The sequence below is a fragment of the Suricata suricatta genome, chromosome 9, assembly GCF_006229205.1.
Source record: "Suricata suricatta isolate VVHF042 chromosome 9, meerkat_22Aug2017_6uvM2_HiC, whole genome shotgun sequence".
NCBI classification, from domain to species: Eukaryota; Metazoa; Chordata; class Mammalia; order Carnivora; family Herpestidae; genus Suricata; species Suricata suricatta.
In genome coordinates this window covers 134,266,477-134,288,381 of record NC_043708.1, presented here as the reverse complement: position 1 = coordinate 134,288,381, position 21,905 = coordinate 134,266,477, and the positions used below count along the sequence as shown (strand labels likewise).

Here is a 21,905-nt window from a genome sequence, read left to right as displayed (position 1 = left end):
AACTCAACAAACTAGGAAAAGATGGGTACTTCCTTAACCTGATGAAGGGCATCTACAGAAAACCCACGACTAACTTCGTACTCAATGATAAAAAAAAAACAAAAAAGGAAAGATTTACCCGAGATCAGTAACGAATAAGGCTGTCCAGTCTCATGAGTGGGGGAGGGGCAGAGAGGGAGGGAGCGAGAGTCGTAGGCAGGCTCTGTGCTGTCAGCAGAGCCCGACGCGGGGATTGATCCCACTGACTGTGGGATCATGACCTGAGCCACCATCAAAAGTCGGACGCTTAACTAACTGAGCCACCCAGGTGCTCCAACAAACTGCAGCGTTAGTTGATTTTGTAAAATTCCCAGAGTAGAGTCTCAGTGGGGCTTAAACCAGTACGAAAAGCATCAATGTGTTCCATACGTAACCAAATCTATCAGTGTACCCAGGGAGGCGGAGGAGCAGTCGTTGTTATTACCTTTGAAGATGGCTCGCAGGAGAGGTCCAGGAGCTTTTCCTTTCACTGCCTGATTCTCAAGGAGATTAGCCAACTGAAATTCAAAAAAAGAAAAAGCTACAAATTTCTGGCAATAATTTCTCTACCCAATGACCTAAATTCCCAATATGAAACACATTCATCTGTCAGGTTCATATCTTTCAGAGACCTCAGGGGTCATAAATAACATTTATTACGATAAAGCAGAGGAGATCTTAACATGATGGACCACTATCAAGACTGAAATTTCTTCATATATTCATTCTACAATTGTCTATGTACAAGAGAAGCTACAAGAGGAAAGAGGAGAGTGATAAGATACTTTTTTTAAAAAAAAATCAGTCTTCCTCCTTATGTAGAGAATGGTGGGGGGAGCGGTTATGAGTAAAATGACATGCTAGAAGCCTGCTCCAGGGTTCAAGTGAGAGATGATAATGGCCTAGACCAAACAGCAGGGGAGATGTTGCCAGTTGAGAACGGTGTCTCACCCCAGACTCACGTTGGCGTTCCAACCCCTAGGACCTCAAAATGTGACCTTATTTGAAAATAGGGCTGTTGTAAATGTAATGAGTTGCCGTCATTAAGATTGGCATTTACACAACAAACATCCTCCTAAGAAGGGGAATCTTGGACCCAGAGACGCACACACAGTGAGTGCCACATGAAAATGAAGCAGAGATCAAGGTGATACAAGCTAAGAAACGCCAAAGACTATCAGCAAACTGCCAGAAACTAGGTGAGATTCTCACAGCCTCACAGAAACCAACGTCATGAAGCACCTTAATCTTGGACTTCGAGTTTCCAGAACTGTAAAAATAAATTTTTATTGTTTAAGCTACTCAATTTGTAGTACTTTGTAATGGCAGCCCTGGCAAACTAATACAAGAGATGAAGAAAAATAGACAGAAGATACATTTGAGAGCTCGAATCAAAGGGATCTGCTGTAGTCTGAATGTTTAGGTCTCCACAAAATCCACATGTTGGACTCCTAATGCCTGATGTGACCGTGTTTGGAGGCAGGACCTTTGGGAGGTAATTAGGTGATGAAGGTAGAACTCTTCTGAATGGTATCAGTGCTCTTAGAAGAGATACCCTGGGGCGCCTGGGGGGCTCAGTCAGGGGTCGTGATCTCACGGTTCGTGGGTTCGAGCCCCATGTCAGGCTCTGTGCTGACAGCTCAGAGCCTGGAGCCTGCTTCGGATTCTGTGTCTCACCTTTCTCACTGCCCCTCCCCTGCTCATGCTCATGCTCTGTCTCTCAATTAAAAAAAAAAAAAAAGTTAAAAAAAAAAAAAAGTAAGAGAACCCACAGAGTTCCCTGGCCCTTCCACCATGTGAGGATACAACGTGAAGTCTGAAACCCGCAGGGGGCCTGGTATTGGCATTCTCATCTCGGACTTCCGGCCTCCAGAACTATGAGAAACAAACGCTCCTCGTGTGTAAGCCACCCAGTCAGCCGTATTTTGTTATAGTAGCCTGAACAGACTAAGACAGACTTCCCCACAGTGTAGAAGTACAACGGGTGTGATGATGAAGGAAAGAAATCAAAAAGGACTTTCACCCTTCTGGCTGAACCAACTAAATGTGTAGATGTGGCACCAGCCATTGACATGGTGAAAATTTGGGATTAAGTGAGCATCGGAATCACCCAGAGGGCTTGTTAAAACAAATCAGGGAGCTTCAGTTTCTGATTTAGGTAATCTGATGTGGGACTCAGAACTCCTACTCTGAAGTTATCCAAGTGGAAATGCCAAGTAGACAACTGGATATGCCAAAATGGAGCTCAGTGAAGAGCTCAATGGAAACATGAGAGATCATTCGGGGAGAGACGTAAAGAGAGGAGAAACAGCAACATTCAAGGATTGAGAAGAGAAGCAGCAGCCAGCAAAGACTGAGAAGCTGAGGCGGACAATATGCAGAGAAATGAGTGCCGCAGAAGCAGACTCCTGTAGCAGTGAATGTGTTCTCGTCCACAACTACATGTGCCACTGGAAGCCCCCTTCAAGCTATCCTATGTGTCCTGTGTCCTATGTCCTGTGACATGCCCTCGTCACTTTTTCTGGGCACTTCTTTCCTTTCTGGCTTACAAGACACTCCAGGCTCATCCTGTATCCATCATGCCCACACCCTTGAAATGAGCCATTTCTCTGAAAAGCCCAGGTTCCTTTCGGTGGGAAATGATTACTGATTATCAGAGACCAAAGATTCAGGTCTTGGGTGTGCTTGTTACACTGCAGCATCTTAGCTGCCTCTTAGTTTTCAGTGAACAGAGCTAAAAAAAAAATAATAATAAATAAAAATACACATGTATATGCAAATACAGACAAATATACATGTGCATGTAAATATGCATATACACACACATACTTGAGAACCGTAAGTTCAAATCAATACTTCTATTTCTAATCTATCCCCACAAGGTTCTTTCTTACCTTCCTATCTCCTCGATTAGTACGTCCTTTCTACCACAATAAAATGCTGACTCCCAACATCAACACATTTACTCATTTGCTGGACCCTGTGATAGATCTAAAATCAAATCAGAATTGCTTGCCCGTATCACTACAATAAATAATTCTATTTTAAAATTTCAGGATTTGGGAGCCTGACTGGCTCAGTCAATGAAGTGTGAGACTTTTGACCTCAGAGTTGTGCGTGTAAGCCCCATGCCAGGTGTAGAGGTTACTTAAAAATAAAATCTGTGGGGGTGGGGGGCGAGCACCTCGCTGGCTGGCTCAGTGGGTACAGGATTGTGCGTTCAAGCCTCACACTGCGTAAAGAGATTACTGAAAAATAAAATCTTAAAAAACAAAAGTTCAGGGTTTATTTGTATCTAACCTTTTAACCAGATTCTAATCAGTCTCCCTGTGTTTGCATTCCTACCAGCAATGTAGGGGTGACTGCTCTCCCCGGCTCAGAAGAGTGTACAGACCTGCTGTTCAGTGTTTCCTGGTGGGTAGTAACGGTTTCACTTGAATTTGCATTTCTCTTAGAGTGAAGTCCAGCATCCTTTCTTATGGTTATGGTCATTTTTATGTCGTTATGGTTATCCTCTATACTCCTTTTGCTCTTTTTAATAGGATTTTGTACTTTTTTCCTCCCTCAATTATTATGTTATTTATAAATTAGGGAATATTAACCTTTTATCTGTGAGAACTGCAAGCATCTTCTCCCAATTTGTCATTGATGTTTTGATTCTGGGCATGGCATTTTTGGTCATGTAAATTATATATTTATATATGTAGGTAAATTTATCAACCTTTTAGAGTATCCAGATTTTGAATCCTAGAAAAGCCTTCTCTGCACTGAAGTTAAAAAGAGGAATTCACTCATGTTTACTTCTAATATTTAGGTTTGGTTTTTACATTTAGACTTGATTCACGGGGAGCTTATTCTTGGAACAGTGTATGTAGGATACATCTAATTTTATCTGTATTTTTCCTAAATGGCTAACTAGTTGTCCCGACACTATGAAATAGGATCTGGGATACCACCTTGTAATATACTAGATTTTACCCGTGGTGGGTCTATTTTGAGACTTTGTTATCCCAGTATCTAGTCCTCTCTCACGCACCAAGACCATATTCTCAATTCGAGAGGGTCTTTGGTCTGCTCACTGTCCAGTAGGGCTCGTCCTTCCTCAGAGATCTTCCATTTCAGTGTTTTCCTAGCTATGCTTATTTTTCTATACGAACTTGTTTTTATGTATATGAAATGCTATTGAGGGACACCTGGGTGTTCCATCGATTAAGTGTCTGACTTCAGCTCAGGTCATGATCTCAGGGTTCATGGATTTGAACCCTGCATTGGGGTCCGCACAGCAGTGCAGAGCCTGCTTAGGATTCTCTCTCTCTACCCCTCCCCTACTTGCTCTTTCTCTCTCAAAATAAACTTAAAAAAAAAAAAAGAAATGCTATTGATTTTTACATAATTTTATATTCTGCTACCTAGCTGACATCTTGTTATGGACGGTGTGATCACGGACTCTTCAGGAGTTTTCAGGTGTACTAAAATGATATCTACAAAGGCAGATGGTTTTACATTTTTTCTTCTATTCTTTTGCCTTTCATTGTTTTCTCTAGACTAATTGCATTGGCCAACAGACAGAACAATGTTCAATAGTGATGGAGAGAGCAGCACACTGCCTGGTTCTTGGTCTCAGCATAAATGCCTCTAGGGTTTCCCATTAAGATGCTGACTTGAGGGGCGCCTGGGTGGCTCAGTCGGTTAAGCGTCCGACTTAGGCTCAGGTCATGATCTCACCATTCATGGGTTCGAGCCCCGCATCAGGCTCTGGGCTGACCGCTCAGAGCCTGGAGCCTGCTTCTGATTCTGTATCTCCCACTGTCTCTGACCCTCCCCTGCTTGTGCTGTCTCTCAAAAATAAATTAAAAATAATTAAAAAAAAAAAAAAAAGATGCTGACTTGAATTCTACTCCTGAAACCAATATTGCACTGTATGTTAAATAACTGAAATTTAAATAAAAATTTGAAAAGAAAAAAGATTAAGGGGGAAAAGGATGCTGACTTTCGGATCTATACATATATTTTATCATGTTAAGCAAAAATCCACCCACTCCTATCTGCTCAAGAGTTTTTACTAGGAAGGAGTGCTGGATTTTGTCAAAGGCTTTCTCTAACCTCTGAAGGTAATCACACAGTCTTTGTAGTAATATATTTCCTATTGCTGAACCAACCTTGTATTCCTGGAATAAATTCCACTTGGTCGGGGTGTGTTTTTTTTAATCTGGTATTGGAATCTGTCCCCTAGTATTTAAGGTTTTAGCATGAATATTGGTAAGTGAAAATATGCTATCTTTATTAAGTTTAGAGTTCAATGTTACACTTTATAAAAGCATCTAAAAGTTGTCCTTATGTATTATATATGCTGTCAGACAAATTACATAGCATTGAGACTATCTTATCTCTAACTTCTGATTTCCAGGTTTGGTAGAGGTCTCCTGTGAAATTCCCAGGGCCTGGTGTTCTTGTGTGAATTAACGGCTTAATTAACTCTTTTTCTACTATGGAAACTGGTTCTGGTTAAGCTTCCATCTCAAATTGGGTCAATTTTATTAAACTGTATGTTCTTAATTATCCATTTCCTCTAGATTTTCAAATTTATTTGCATAGATATGAAGTAGTCTCTATTTTTTGACATTCTCTTTATTAATAGTTCTTTCTCTCTTCTCATTTCTTATTTTGTACATTTGGGTTTACCACATTACGTTCTTGAATAGCTAATGGTTTTGTCTAATTTTTTCAAAGAATCAGGATTTTGATGTATTTGATCTACTTCATTAGTTTCCCCTTTTATTTTAGTAGCTTCTTCTTTGTTCTCTTATTAACTGCTTTTTAATAATCCATTTATTTCCTTTTAATTGACAGGTGATTTAAAAACTTTTTTTTTTAACATTTATTTATTTTTGAGATGGAGAGAGAAGGAGCATGAGAGGGGAGGGGCAAAGAGCGAGAGGGAGACACAGAATCTGAAGCAGTCTCCAGGCTCTGAGCTGTCAGCACAGAGCCTGATGCGGGGCTTGAACCCACAGACCATGAGAACATGCCTGAAGTCGGACGCTTAACTAACTGAGCCACCCAGGTGCCCCAAGAGGTGATTTTTAAAAGTACTCCATGGATTCTATTTTTTTTTTAGAAATCCTATAATTTTGTTGTCATATTCTTTTTTATCCAAAATTTGTTTAAAAGGTATTTTATTTCCAGGTAGAAAGTCCTTTTATATTTATTTCATCTCATTTCTAGTTTTACTGAGTTGTGATCAAAGAGGGTAGTTTATATAGTTCTACCTTATGAGACCTATCAATGTTTTCTTTGTGGTTTAGTGTATGACATGTTTTAAAATGATATATTCTTTATTTTTTTAAGATTTTGGTTTTGGGCAGGGCGGCGTGAGGGGAGGCCTAGGTGACTGAGTCAGTTAATCGTCTGACTCGACTTGATTTCCGCTCAGGTCATGGTCTCGCAGTTTGAGTTTGAACCCCGTGTCGGGCTGGCAGAGCCTGCTTGGGATTTTCTCTCTCCCTTCTCTCTGTCCCACCCCTGCTCACATGCTCCCTCAAAATAATCTTTAAAAGAAACTGTAGTAATATTTTATTTTTTGGGTGGTTCAGTCACAATACCTCTGTCATGTATTTGAGTATATTAACAATCACATTAAATATTTGCATGAAATATAGACTTTATTTTTTTTTAATTTTTTTAATGTTTTATTTATTTTTGATACAGAGAGAAACAGAGCATGAGAGGAGGAGGGGCCGAGAGAGAAGGAGACACAGATTCAGAAGCAGGCTCCAGGCTCTGAGCTAGCGGTCAGCACAGAGCCCAACGTGGGGCTCGAACCCATGACCGTGAGATCTGACCTGAGCCGTAGTCGGAGGCCCAACCGACTGAGCCACCCAGGCGCCCCTATACTTTATTTTAGAGAGAAAGTGTGAATTGGGGGGGGGGGCGGATCTTTAACAGGGCCTGCACTGAGTGTGAGCCCGTAACATGGGGTTCAATCCCATGATTCTGGAATCATGACCTGAGCTAAAATCAACAGTTAGATGCAACCTAGGCACCCCAAATATTTGTGTGAATCTAGACTACCTCTGAATCCTTCCATGTGAATTTTCCCATTGCTGGATATGTCAGTCCTTCTTGTCACTGACCTTTTTTTCCCCTTTAAATTTATTTTGAGAGCAACAAAGACAGCATGAGCAGTGGAGAGGCAGAGAGACAGGAGGAGAGAGAATCCCAAGCAGGCTCCACACTGTCAGTGTAAAGCCTGATGCAGGGCCCGAACTCACGAAATCAGGAAATCACGACCTGAGCAAAAACCAAAAGTCAGACACTTAACCAACTAAGCCACCCAGGTGCCCTCCTGTCATGGACTTTTTTTTTTTTACATGTTTTATAATTTTTTTACTTTAAGCTTATCTTCTATGGACATTAAACAAACTGAATATATGTATATATTGCTGGAATACTTGACAAATCTGTAGAGGATATAAAAAGATGACGAATACAGTGGTCAACAGAATCAAGATACAAAAAGATCTTGATACGGTGAAATGAATTTTAAAAGATAAAATTAAGATAAATGTAAAATTTGTATGTCGGTTCTAAAAACTAACTACAGAGATTCAGAGACGAAGGAAATTAGCTTAATATTAACATCTGCATAAATTAGTTGGGGTTTTTAGATGCTTGTAAAAGCAATGAGAACAGTACAATACTGTGGCCTAAAAAGTGATTCTGCATTAATGGGAAAAATAAGAGAAACTTTGTTCAATTTGAGGTATTAAATTTTTAAGGGAAATGTTCACAAAAGAGAAATGTTCAGAAGACTGTGTCCATGTCAGGGAAGGAACTTTGCTAACAATTACTCAGGGTCAGGGAGCCTGGGGGGCTCAGTGGATTGAGCCTCCAACTTCGGCTCAGCTTATGATCTCATGGTTCATGAGTTCGAGCCCTGCACTGGGCTCTGTGCTGACAGCTCGGAGCCTGGAGCCTGCTTCAGATTCTGTGTCTCCCTCTCTCTGCCCCTCCCCACTCAGGCTCTGTGTCTCTCTCAAAAATAAATGAACATTAAGAAAAAGTATTCAGTGTCTATTAGATGGTTTACATGCGTTAACTCATTTCATCTTTACAAAAAGCAAGAGACAGAGATCTTTCCTAGGAATAAGCAAGAATCAGAAAAGGAATTCACAGCATCTGTATCATGAATTTTGTCCTAGTTCTTATTTTTGCTTATGTTATAGTTAATGTTAAAGCCTCCTCCTGTTCCTTTTAGAAGCATATAAAACATAAATTCTAAATCAATACACTAATTAAAAGCGGATTTTAGCCTAATCTTAATGTCTACAGAATAATTCAAGCTGCAACTCATGCAATGTGTGGTCTCAAAAAGCTGCTACAAAAGCAACCCTAGTAATTAAAAAAACGGAACAAGACAGAGCCCCTACATCAATTCCCAATTAGCGTCACATTTTAACAGAGATTACAATGTACCACAACACAGGCAAGCAAAAGTTCCTTTAAAAACATAGTACTTGGGGTGCCTGGGTGGCTCAGCCGGTTAAGCGTCCGGCTTCAGCTCAGATCATGATCTCACAGTTCATGGGTTTGAGCCCCGTGTCAGGCTCTGTGCTGACAGCTAGCTCAGAGCCTGGAGCCTGTTTCGGATTCTGTGTCTCCCTCTCTCTCTGACCTCCATGCTCACGCTGTCTCTCTCTGTCTCTCAAAAATAAATAAAAAACATTTTTTTAAAAAGTTTACAAAAACCATAACACTCGAAGTGTGAACTTTGTTTAGACATATATACTAATACTTAAGGTTAACGTTAAGGAGGGATTCCTTTCCATACAGGAATATGAATAAACTAAGAACACTTATTACATAAAAAGGAGAAGCGTATCAGGAGAGTAAAAAGATTCAAATAAGAATTTCAAAATATCTTACTGATTATGAACCCCCTTTTTTAGGGGAAAATATTAATAAACAAGCATCAGTAGGCAAAATGTCACATCAAAAACTATAGTCAGGATATTATCTTCAAGTAGGATTATTCTAAGAACATTAAAAGTACCCTAATTTGTTTATATATATATACACACAATTGCATAAAAATTTAATGCTATATAGTTGTATACAAATGCCCTTGAATTGTCTATTTTTCTTCCTCTCCCCCATTTCTTAACATTTATCAAAAAATCCTGGTCTCCTAAGGAGAGTAAAGCAGATAAAGTGGCAGAACAATTTTTCTAACATGTTCTTTGAATTTGCCATCATGCTTGACATTTGCTTTTAGCAGAACATGCTTCTTAATACTTACATCATCGTCTTTCATGGCTTGAAGAAATTCCTGCAGTCTGTCTGCTGTTTTTTCTGCGGCTAGAGATACTATTTTCTGGTCCATTGTTGCTCTATCAGGGAACGGAAAGGGAAAGTGTCAGAGCTGGATGGAACTTCCAGAAGTAAACAGGCTTGACTGTTTTCCTTCCTTACCTGTTAGCTGAGTACTTCATACATATTACCAAGAGTGTACAGGTACTCAATAGGTTAAGGGCTACGAACCAGTATGAGTAGGTGGTTCTCATCCAAACCAAAATAATCTGGACAATTCCCTGGAATTTCTGTATTAGAAACTTGTACTCTGATCAAGTAGTTTCAAAATTTTTGCCCACATTTTAATTTATTTTTAGCATCTACGCAGCACACTACCTAGAACAGAGCTAGCACTTAATAGTGTATTAACAATAAATTATTATAAATATATACACAAGAATATTACAAGCATATAATAATATTTGACAAATGAATAAATCAAAAACACTGTAAAGGCCAAGTGCCAAGTAAGTGGTACAAAAACACAGAAGTTACAGACTAACGAAACAAATGTGCGCTCCAATGTCAAGATGGCGTCCTAGCAGAGGAAAGTTGGAACTGGAACTCAGATTAAATTTAGATAGTTAAGATAACCAGAGGGCATACTTTATACACTACTGGGAAGGAGAGTGACATGAAGAAAGGTTTTTGTAGGAGAATTTGAAAAACTTATTTGGGGAAAATGAGTAAATTGCAGTAATTGTAAATTGTAAATGAGGTACAGAGTTGAAGTAGGGGAAGAGTGAGTAGGGAGGCTAGAAAGACAGACTAGCAATAAACTGTGCAAGATCTTAAAGGCCAGGTTAAGGGATTTCAATTTTATTCTGTAAATAACAGCAATCAAAATGTCTGGAGCAAAAGAGAATCTGCCTGATTCAGATTCTGCTTCAGACTGAAGAAGTTTTTGCAGAAATAATCTGGTATCAAGCATGTAGATTACAGTAGGGAGAGAGAGGGACGCCTGGGTGGCTCAGTCATTTAAGCGTCCGACTTCGGCTCAGATCATGATCTTGCGGTTAGTTCATGGTTTCAACCCTGCATCGGGCTTCAGATTCTGTCTGTCTGTCTGTCTGTCTCTCTCCCTCCCTCCGCATGTGCGCATGCACACCCTCTCTCAAAAATACTAAATAAATAAGAGATTCCTAAATACAGGAAACAAACTGAAGGTGGATGGGGGGTGATGGGCACTGAGGAGGGCACTTGTTGGGATGAGCACTAAGTGTCAGATGTAAGCGATGAACCACGGGAATCTACCCCCAAAACCAAGACCCGCTGTATGTTAAAACACACTCTATGTTAGCCAATATGACAATAAATTTAAAAAATAATAAATACATAAACATTAAAAAAATAAAGTAGAGATAGAGTAAGGATAAGGAGCAGACGCTGGGAAGTTATTGAGGGCTCCGTTAGTGACAGAGACAAAGGCCTCTGTTAGGGTGGTGACTCTGGGAACTGAAGAGGAAAAAGATGAAATGGAATACATCAGGGAGTAGGATTTAGTGAGCAGCTATGAGCGTATTATAGGGAGGGGGAAACGCAGACTGGTGGAAAGACCACCTGCTCCCCCTCCTGTATTTCCTCGGATGCTTCCTATCCCCATAAATTGTACCACCATCCACGGAGCAGCTGAAACCAGAAGCCTGGACAACATTCTTAACAATTCCGCCTTCATCCTCCTCGTCCGCTACCAAGTCCTGTCAATGTGAACCCCTAATCAGCTCTCAAACCTGTCTACTTCTGAGATTCTCTCCTGCCGCATCACTCCAAAGCCACCAACCTCTTCTCACCTGAAGGACAAAAGCTTCCTAACGTGTCCCCCCACAGCAATTAATCTTTCTGTTCATGCAGCTTAAGTTCCCTCCAGCTCCATTCTCGTTAGGCACCTGATCTCCTATCAGTCCACTACCCTAATAACCTAACTCTACCCTTAATCACTGTATATTCCCGCCAGGCTGAACTGCTGTCAGTCCTTCAAACCCCAAGTTCTCCTGCCACAGGATTTCCTGTGTGGACCTCGTATACATGCCTTTCCTTTCATCCCCTGCCCTCCAATCTTTCAATTCCTACAAATCCTTCAGAGCTCAGCTCCATCTACACTCCCCCAGAAGCTCCGTCTATAGGCTCAACACTCCCCTATTAGAGCCTTTCGGGGCAACAGCAAGTTCTCTTACCATCACCACACCTTTAACTAAATGTCTAACTACCTGATTAAGGGCTGTTATCTCCGCTTGACTATAATCGACTCCAGGAGGCCAGGGGGCCGTGTCTGGCTTTACCATTGAGCCTCCAATACTTAAGCAAGGTACCTCCCTTATAATTGGCGCCCAATAAGCAGTTGCTGAACAATCACTGAACTCCCTACAACGAATCGCAAGACCCTAGGCCCAGCCCTTTACATTCACTAATTTGATCTTCATATCAACGCTATCAAGTAGGTGTTGTTAGCCCCAATTCAGTACGAACATCTTTTGGGATCAGGAGACGTTAAATACTTGCCCCGAGGTTACAAGGCCAGCAGTGGGCGAGGCAGAAATAAAACCCAGGTCTGTTCAGCTCCGGACCCCAAACTCTCTGGCTAATTACCAACCCCACCCCGGGAGACGCGGGTGGGCGAAGAAAACGCAAAAAGGGCATAAGACCAAAAGAGACGCGCAGCCAGAAGCGGCATATGCTGAAATCAACCTATCCCGGCAGGTGCATTTGCTAATTCGACCTTAAGCCAGAGATGAGGAAACAGAGGGGCTGAGTTTAGCGCGGCCCCGGGAAGGAGGGTTCGCGCCGGGGCTTCCCCGAGAGCAACACGTAAACACAAACGGAAACTCCGCAGCGAGGCAGCTGGCGATGCCGGCCGGGACTGCGCTACAGAGGCGGTTACGTTCCTCGGGCGCAGGAGCGGAACCTTATGGGGACCGAAGGATCGAACAGCGCGGAAAGAGTAGCAAGCCCGGGAGGAGGGAGCCGCGGAAACCGGGGGACGCGGCGGCAAACAGGCCACAGAAAACACCAGAACGCCAGCTCGGAACGGCGGCCCTCCCGTCCTCACACACCTGCTCCCCGCCCCCGGCGCCGAGTCCCACCACCCGCGCAGCGAGCCCTCTCGGCAGCGTTACCCCGGCTTCACCGCGGCAACAAACTTCTGAAAAGCCCGCGCAGCTGGACTCCGCCGCACTTCCGTCCCGTCACAAAACAGGCCCCGCCCCCTCTGACTTTATTTCCGCTGCCCGGGCGCACGCGCGTGGGGCGTACCATTAAGGCAGAAGGGGTCTGAAGTCCTCGGAAGGTCCCACTCCCAGCCTCGGGTGGGCGTAGCTTGCAAACTCGCATTCAGGACCGCAGAGAGCATGCGCAGTGTGGCCCGAATGTAGACGGAGGGTGGAGGAGATCCGTTACACCCTTCTCGTGGACTGTTAGGGAGCGCGTCGGTGCGTTAGGGGCCAAATCGACGGATGGCCCCCACAGGTCATCGGTGGGGAAGCCCTTGGCGGAAGGCAGATGAAGGTGCTCCCCTCCTTGTGCCGCGGATGTGCCTGTGATCCCTAAGATGTACATGCCTCGTGGCCAGGAGGCTTTTTCTTCTCCCCGCTTCGACACCTCAGCATTTAGGGCATAGCCTGGCCAAGCAGATGTTCAGTAAATATCTGTTAAGTAAATAACCAACAGTAGTGGGGCGCCTGGGTGGCGCAGTTGGTTAAGCTTCCTCCTTCCGCCTCGGTCCTGATCTGGCCATTCTGAGTTGGAGGCCCCGCATTAAGACTCTGTAGTGACAAAGCCTGGAGCCGGTTTCAGATTCTGTGTGTCCCTCTCTCCCTCTCCACCCCTCCCGCACGTTCTGTTTGTCTGTCTCTCAAAAATAAACACTAAAAATAACAATATAATAAAATAACCAACAGTGGACCTAAGAACAATGGAGGGGAGGATCCAGAGTCTCAGTTCAAAGAAGCTGCAGCACTTGGGTGACTCAGTTACCCGTCCGAGTCTTGATTTCAGCTCAGGTCATGATTCACAGCTACTGAGATCAAGACCCCCATTTGGGCTCTTTGCCCATAGCGGGGAGCCTACATGGGAGTCTCGATTTCCCTCTCTCTCTTTCTGCACGCCCCTCAAGTAAACATTTAAAAGAAAATAGGGTGAAGAAGCACCAAGCATGCAACAAGGGACAGAGCCCCTGGCTAGTACTTGGGGTGGGGGTGGAAAAGCAGAGGCTTGGAGATCCTTTTTATACCTAGAGTAGTAGGAGAACAGCTTAAGTAGAAGGGTGTGATTGTATTCACATTGTAGAAAAATATCTCCAGCAGGTGAGTGCTGCAGAGGCTTGGAAAGAAAGGATGGGGGTGAGAAGGGCTGAAGGCAGGACACTTTAGGGGCTATAAATTGTCCTGGAAATAGGGGGTTGCAGTGGGGACAGGAGGAATGGAGTGGACCGCTTGTGAAAGAGATCAGCAAGTCCAGCCAGCTGAGTGAACACGAAAGCTTGGGGGAGATGTGGGAGGAGCTGAGGACTAGTCAGCCTTGAGTGACAGGTGAGCACAGTTTGCTACAGCCAGAGGACTGACAGTTTTGGGAAAGGGCAGGTTTGGGGAGGGGGTTGGGGGTGATGATGATGAGGCCTTCAGATTTGGACTTGCCGAATGTGAGGTTCCTGGGTGGGTGGCATATGAAAGAACGCTAAGTTCAGGGGTCATTCAGTCTGGAGCCTGACCCCCAGTCCCCAGGGGTGGGGTGGGTCTACTTGACCCTTCTGAAGCAATTTTTACTTCTACGACGTTTCTGGTCCAATATTAATCTGTAATCTGTGTAATAAGCAGCTGCTTTGGAAGATTATCCATGAAAGGAATCATTTTAGCTTGCCAAGGAAACAGACGACTCTACGTCATCCTCTCCCCTACAAAACCTCCTTTCCAGGGTGCTTATGGGACTGGGCAATACAACCACAAATTTGTGTGTGCATGTAGTCAAGCTCATTTACCTTTTTGAGCCTCCATTTATGCCTCCCAGGTGCCCTCACTGAATTGGCCTGTGTGAGGGTCTGCCCAGCGGCATTGACAGTTCAGGGTCTTTTCTCCCCTTGGTGCATGAATGTATCATCTGTGTTTCCCATTAGCACTAAGGCGCGTTACGCGTACAAAGGAAAAGAACAGACTCAAATGAATGACTGTATTTTCCATCCTGCTGCAGGCTTCCTTACTAAGCTGCAAATCTTATTCATCTGCTTCAATCGACTAGGCTCCTACACTGGGCAGCTAGTGATAAGCTGACTTTAGGAAATAAAGCCAAATAAAAACAGGTGTGCAATCACGGAACTGAATGTTCTTCATATCTTGTTAATAGTTCACATTTGTGTAGTAACAGTATAGCCATTGATATTTTTTGCAAGAGTGCAGAGAGAAGGGACACAGGGAAGCCTCCTATCATTCTGGATACCCCGTCCTGTGAGGGGCTTCGAATGTTTGCATGTAAATACAGCCTGAGGATCCACACCACGTCTCCTCCCTAGAGCTGCCGTCGGCTACCGTCTGGACCTACGTCTGTGCACGCTGGCCCTACCCTGGAGAGGGTGGACCTGGGAAGGATGGGTTTTGGGAAGCTACCCAGAATGTGGTCTGAAGGAAGGCGTGTGGGTTTCTTAGGGTACACCCTCGAGGTTTCTTTTTTTTTTTTCTTTTTTCTTTTTTTTTAAGAGGGCTCCATTCCCAGGGTGGGACCCAACACGGGGCTTGAATTCACGACCCTGAGATCAAGACCTGAGCTGAGATCACGAGTCCAATACTTAACTGACTGAGCCACCCAGGCACCCCGTCTAGGTGTCTTGAGCTTCTCATCATCTAGGAAAGTGGTTAATAAGGCCCCACCCAGCCCAAGAGCTCTAGTTATCTGCATTTAAGGGCAATGTTGCTTGAGAGAAAAATCAAGGTAGCATGGATAAAACGTCTAGCCCTTAGAAATACTTAGAAATCAATGCCCTCCAGCGATCCCACATTTGAGTGTATAGATAGAAAAAGTGAAATCAGGGTCTCAGACAGGTATTTGTCCACCCATAGTCTGTTCATAATAGTCAAACAGTAGTAACAACTCAAATCTTCATGGATGGTGAATATATATATCCATACAATGGAATAAACTGGCTTAAAAAGGGAGGAAATGCTGTCACGGGCTACAAAACGTGGAGGAACTCTAAGGACATTATGCTAAGTTAAATCAGTCAGTCATAAAAAGACAAATACTGTGTGGAATCATATTCAAAAGGAGTGAAATTCATAGAAATGGAAAGTAGAGTGATATTTACCAAGGGCTGAGAGGAGGGGGGCTCTAATAGGGAATTATTGTTTAATAAATAATAGACTTTCAGTTTTGCAAGATGAAAAAGTTCCAGGGGTGTCTGGGTAGCTCAGTTGGTTAGGCTTTTGACTTTGGATTTCAGCGCAGGTCATGATCTCAAGGTTGTGCATTGAGCCCCGAGTTGGGCAGGCATGGAGCCTGTTTAAGATTCTGTCTCTCCCCAGCTCTGGGTGCATGCTCTCTCTCTCTCCTCAAAATAAATAAACTTTAAAAACTTATGGAGAGGGGCACCTGAGTGGCTCTGTTGGGTAAGCATCTGACTTCGGCTTATATTATGATCTTACAGTTTGTGAGTTTGAGCCCCACATCCGGCTCTGTGCTGACCGTTCAGAGCATGGAGCCTGCTTCAGATTCTGTGTCTCCCTCTCTCTGTTCCTCCCTCTCTTGCACTCTGTCTCAAAAATAAAAAAGAGGCAGGCGCGGCCCGGGTCTGAGCCGGTCCTGGAGCTCCCGGCTCCTAAAAAAATAAAATAAATAAATAAATAAATAAACAAACAAATAAAAAGTTCTGGAGATCTGTTTCACAATAATATAAATGCACTTAACACTATGGTACACTTAAAAATGGTTAAGATAATTGGCCAAAAAAAAAAAGGCAATGCTATATGGGCAGTTCACGGGATTGTTAAGAGCCAGTTGAGTTCACCCTGAAGAAATTCCAACTATGTAGTGTTTGAGATAGAGGTTCAACAGCTTACTATGTGTATCCTCAGTGTCTAGAAAAGTGGCATACAGAAAATGCCTATAAATATTTGTTAAATGGGTGCAAGATCAGGAGCTCATCCTTAGAAAAATTTGGTTTTAAATTATCTCAATGAGGAGCACCTGGGTGGCTCAGTCAGTTGCGTATCCAATTCTTGATTACCGTTCAGGTCATGATCTCCCAGTTCATGGGTTTGAGCCCCGCATTGGACTCTACGCTGACAGTGTGGAGCCTACTTGGGATCCTCCTTCTCTCCCTCTCCCACTCTTGCTTTCGTTTTCTCTCTCTCTCAAAATGAATAAATGAAATTAAAAAGATTATCTCAATGAAATTGTTCACTTTTAAAACCAAAATGTTGGCTTAAAAATGTATTACTACTTTTGAAGCTTCCTGTGAATTTGCAACCATTGGAAGATTAAAAGTTCAAAACAGTGGGTGCCTGGGTGGCTCAGTCGGTAAAGTGTCCAACTCTTGATCTTGGGGGTGTGAGTTAGAGTCCCACGCTGGGAGTAGAGATTACTAAAAAACAAAACAAAACAAAAAATTTTTAAAGTTCAAAACAACAAACAAAAAAGGGGGGGTTGCTCAGCCTGTTGAGTGTCTGATCCTTGATTTCTGCTCAGGTCATGATTTCAGGCTTGTGGGATCGAGCCCTGCATATGGGCTCCGCAATGACAGCGAGGAGCCTGCTTAAGATTCTCTCTCCAGGGCTCCTGGGTGGCTCAGTTGGTTAAGCATCCGGCTTTGGCTCAGGCCATGATCTCACGGTTTGTGGGTTTGAGCCCCGCATCGGGCTCTTGCTCACAGCTAGCTCCGAGCCTGGGACCTGCTTCAGATTCTGTATCTCCTTCTCTCTCTGACCCTCCCCTGCTCCCACTGTCTCTTACAAATAAATTTTAAAAAAGAAAAAAAAAGATTCTCTCTCCTTCTCTCTCTGCTCCTCCCCTGCTCATGCATGCACTCTCCCACCCCCTCTCAAAATAAATAAGCATTAAAAAACAAATGTTAGTTCCCTTCCCCTACTCAGTCTCTTATTTCTTCAAGGCCTGACAGGATGAGGAGGAAGGAAAGTAATCCTTAAAAACTGACCTCTCACAATTGGTGATATTTGGTTAAGGTTTATGGATTCTCTAACTGTAATAGATCAGTGTTCATTTCCTGACTTTGGTCTTTGTACTGCGGTTAATTATGAGAATGTCCCTGTTTTATTGGAAATACATCCTGAAGCATTTGGGAGAAGAGGGGCACCCTTTCTCCAGCTTACTCTAAAATGGCTGGGAAAAAAAGAAGGAGCGAATACTGAGAGAGAATGGTAACGCAGTGGGCACACGTTGGCATCCAGGTGAAAGGCAGATGCGAGTTTTTTGTATTCTTCTTGCAACTATTCTGTAAAACTGAAATGACAAAATAGTTTAAACAAACAAAACAGCCCAGTTGTGAATTTAGTGAACTGCTCTGACTTATAAATAATCAGTGAAGTGGGTCCATGTTTGCCCTTTTCAAGACGGCCATCTTCCCCCTCCACCCTTTTCTGCTGTCCCCTTTTCTGCGGCTTGTCCGTCCCACACAGGGCCTCTCGGCTTCCTTCTGTCCCCATCTCCCACGTCACCTCAGCTACTCACACGCCTCGGCCCCTCCCATGCCACCTCCCAAGTCACAGGTCACAAGTCAGCATCCCGTCTGGCCAGTTTGCTTGCTCATTTACTCCTGTTTGTTTGTTCCCTGATCTTCACTGCCCCCCCCCCCCGTCCTACCTCTTCAATTCCAAGCTTTAATACTTAAACCACACGTTAGCCAATATCCTCCATTGGCCCCCTGTCTGTCCTTCCCTCCACCCATCCAGAAGACTCTGCCCCTGTATGAGGCCACCCATTCCCTCCACGGGAGGGACACATGGGCCGCTGGCTTGTGCTTGAGAACTCCCATGACTGTGTCCACGGGTACCTCTGAGAAGTCGCAGTAACTGATCTCCAGGAGACTCAACACTTCTAGAACCTTCCCTAGTAAGTTTATCCTGCCTTCATGAGGATGATTTCAAACATTTCTCTTTTCAACTCCCTGCAGATGACCTCAGCTTTACCACCAAGTCTTTTTTCTTTTTGAATGTTGATTTATTTTTGAGAGAGACAGACAGAGCGTGAGCAGGGGAAGGGCAGAGAGAAAGAGGGAGACACAGAATCTGATGCAGGCTCCAGGTTCTGAGCTGTTCGCAAAGAGCCCAAGGAAAGGCTCGAACTCACGAACCACGAGATCGTGAAATTGGATGCTGAGCCACCCAGCCGCCCCTCTTTACCACCGTGTAACTTTAAGGAAGGTACAGAATGTCCCTCGACTAGGGTTTTCCCATTGCCCATAGGAGGGGTTGAGGCCAAACCATTCCTTGGGGTCCTTCCTCACCCAGGAATGGCAGTGACCAGACTCTTGCCCCCTGGGGCTGCTCCCAGGAAAGTGAGGTGATGTCACATTCCCCAACAGCCGAGGGGCAGGAGTGACGTCCCTGGGCAGTCACACCTGTGTCATTCTCACTTCTGGAGGAGGGAGCACAGCCTCGTGTGTTAAAGAATGAGAGGACTTCAGAGCGAAGGGGACCCACTCCCTACCGGCCGTGCAGCTTTGGGCAGGGCCCCCATCTTTCTGCCTCGCAGTTCCCTCTTCTGTAAAACGGGGGAATCTACCCCCTACCTGACATCCGGAAGGACTGGATGAGCTCCCGCAGGTAAGACCCCTGTCACAGTACAGAATGGGGGCACAGCAAATTGGAGCCCCCTCCCTTCCTGCCTCCGGCCTGGCAGAGAGAGCCACGGAGCCCACGGGTGTCTGCCAACATGGCCAGCACCGGTGTCTGGGTCAATGAGGACAGCGTCTCCCCTCACACAAGGGCACTATTGTTCCAGCACGGGAGTTGGACATGAATGTGGCTCTGGGGGAGGGGGCAGGGCAGAGGCAGAAGGGCCGTGAGCAGCAGATAATGCGGCCCAAGGCTCTGCTCCCTAAAAAGGGCCCTGTGGCCTGCATCCTGAAGAGCCCCCTTGTCAGGGCTGCGCTGTGAACCCGTGCGTGCTCTTGGTGTACAGGAATGTTCTTCGTGATGCACCCCATCACCTGGCTTTGACAGAGCCTCTGCTGGGGCCACCGTGGTTCCTTCCTGTGGGGCAGCCTGAGCTCTCCCCCACCCTCTTTATCTCCCAGGAACCTCCCCCCACCCTCCTTATTGCCCAGGAACCTCACCCCTGGGAAAATCCAGAATCACATCTGTATTAGTTCACTAAAGCTGCCATAACAAAGTATCACAGGCTAAGTGGCTAAAATGACAGGAAGGTTTTTTCTCATGATTCTGGAGGTTGGATTCCCAAGATCAAGGGACTGATCTGGTGTGAGCAGGACTGGTTTCTGCGGAGGCTTCTCTCCTCGGCTGGGAGCTGGCTGTCTTCTCCCTGTGTCTTCACACAGCCTTCCCTCCATAACTGTCTGTGTCCAAATTTCCTCTCCTTATCAGGCCACCAGTCATTATGGCATTAGGGCCCACGCTGCTGACCTCATTTTACCTTAATTACCCCTTATCTCCAAATATACTCACATTCTTTTTTTTTAATGTTTATTTTTGAGAGAGAGAGAGAGAGAGAGAGAGTAAGAGCTGGGGAGGGGAAGTGAGAGAAGGAGACACAGAATCCAAAGGAGGCTCCACACTCTGAGCTGTCATGTCACAGAGCCCGATGTAGGGTTTGAACTCACGAACCGTGATATCATGACCCGAGCTGAAGTTGGATGCTCAACAGACTGACACCCAAGTGCCCTAGAGGAACGGGTCTAGAGAGACAAGTGGGGGTCAGGCACTGTTCCTAGGGACATGCCCTGTGATGTCTGGAGAGGGCACAGGAAGGTGAAGGGATCCCAAACCTACCCAAGAAGGAATGGGTTGAAAAGCAAGAACTATTTCTGGGGAAAACCAGAAAGCATTTCTGGGGACGGATTCTGGAGAATGTCCCACGTACAGGATCTTGATCCCTGCCCCAGGTACCCCCCAGGAGGCAAAATCAGGACCGAGGATGACATTATAGAAGCCCTCTTGGGGGTCAGATCCAGGATGAGTTTTAAAGTGAGGAGAATTTTCCAGAAGTAAAAACACAGAGGCTCCCTGCCCTTGGAATCCCAGAGAAAGCCTATTCTAAAGGAATCCCCACCACACCCCGTGCCTGGCACCCAGGGGAACACCAAAGCGGAGACTGGGAAGCCACCCATTGAGGGGCAGCAGAGGGCTTTCTTGTGTTACAGAGGGGTGGCTATTGTGGGTCCTCTCCCCCCAGATGCATTCTGACTGTGTATTTGGAGTAACTGTCAGTTTTTACTGTGCATTTACATTTTCTAAGTGCCAGGTGCTGAGCTAAGCACTTTCATTGTCACAAAAGCCATGAGCCTGTCCTCTAATTATCCCTAACTCTCAGATGAGGAAACTGAGTCACTGAATGCTGAATTCACTTCCAACAGCTAGAAGGTGCCAGAGTTAGGCAGTCACATTCCAAAGCAGGCTCCTCTCACTCGGCCATACTGCCTAGAGGGCGAGTCAGCCTGTCTGGTCCTCGTCCTGCTGGGCCTTAACCAGCTACCTTTCCCCAACTGACCCCTCACTGTGAAGGTGACAGCTACCACACCAGGTCCTGGGCTGGGGGAGAGGGACGGGCTAGGATTTGCCACCGCTGCCACCACATCCACAACCACATTCAAAATTTCCCTCCATCCAGGGGCGCCTGGGGGGCTCACTCGGTCAAGCGTCTGATTCTTGATCTCGGCTCAGGTCATGATCTCCTTGTTCATGGGATCGAGCCCCGTGTCAGGCTTTGCGCTGATAGCGCAAGGTCTGCTTGGGATTTGTCTCCTCTCTCTTCCCCTTCCCACCTCAAAATAAATCAATGAGCATTTAAATAAATTTCTCTCCATCTCTTGCATGTCTTCCCCTGGGATGTGCTTTCTCAGCAAGCCTCTGCAGTGAGAGAGAGGGCAAGGAGGGGGGAACGGGGCTGGCCCAGATCCCACCCCACAACTGCCCGGCTTCCACATGGCCGAGCAGGAACTCAGGAGCAGAAGCACACAAAGGAGGGCTTTGAGGTGGCTGCAGCCCGGGCCCAGGCTGATCCCCTCTCCCCCCTGGTGCCTCATTTGCCCCAATCTGGGCCTCCCTGTAAACCTGATTTAACAGGAAACTATGGGCTTTGAGAAGTTCCTTGTGACACACTAATCCCGGCCTGCTGACCAGACCACGCCCCCAGCGGAGGCAACCTCCAGTCTCCCCGAGGAGGAGGAGGAGGACACAGGCACCAGGTAGCCCTAAGGAGGAGCTGGTGACCTGGCAGGTAAGTCAGTAGCAGGGGTCTGGCTGCACCAGGGAGCCCAGGACTGGGGTGAGGAGTGGGGGGCGGGGAGGGGAGACCACATTCCAGGCTGCCTGTAAAACTGAAACCCACTGGCCCTTCTCCAAGTCGCGCCAGATCAACCTGGT

General features: G+C 45.3%; 2 protein-coding genes across 4 annotated transcripts in view; one reads left to right on the top strand and one right to left on the bottom strand.

Annotated features, from left to right (window-relative positions):
* The window catches only part of FANCI (FA complementation group I), a 74,526-nt gene extending 61,965 nt beyond the window's left edge, over positions 1 to 12,561 (bottom strand). For both annotated transcript variants that reach the window (XM_029950243.1, XM_029950244.1), the window contains exons 1-3: positions 12,483 to 12,561; positions 9,317 to 9,407; positions 464 to 536 (exon numbers count right to left, since the gene is read on the bottom strand). In XM_029950243.1, coding sequence (XP_029806103.1) covers positions 464 to 536; positions 9,317 to 9,400 — 157 coding nt within the window. In that variant the 5' untranslated portion in view covers positions 9,401 to 9,407; positions 12,483 to 12,561. The remainder of the gene's footprint in view (positions 1 to 463; positions 537 to 9,316; positions 9,408 to 12,482) is intronic.
* Positions 12,562 to 21,655: 9,094 nt separating this feature from the next.
* Positions 21,656 to 21,905, top strand: part of RLBP1 (retinaldehyde binding protein 1) — an 11,228-nt gene continuing 10,978 nt past the window's right edge. Inside the window, exon 1 of one of the 2 annotated variants that reach the window (XM_029951526.1) lies at positions 21,656 to 21,759. The gene's annotated coding sequence lies outside the window, so the exon portion shown is untranslated. The remainder of the gene's footprint in view (positions 21,760 to 21,905) is intronic. The other variant, XM_029951527.1, reaches the window with a different exon arrangement.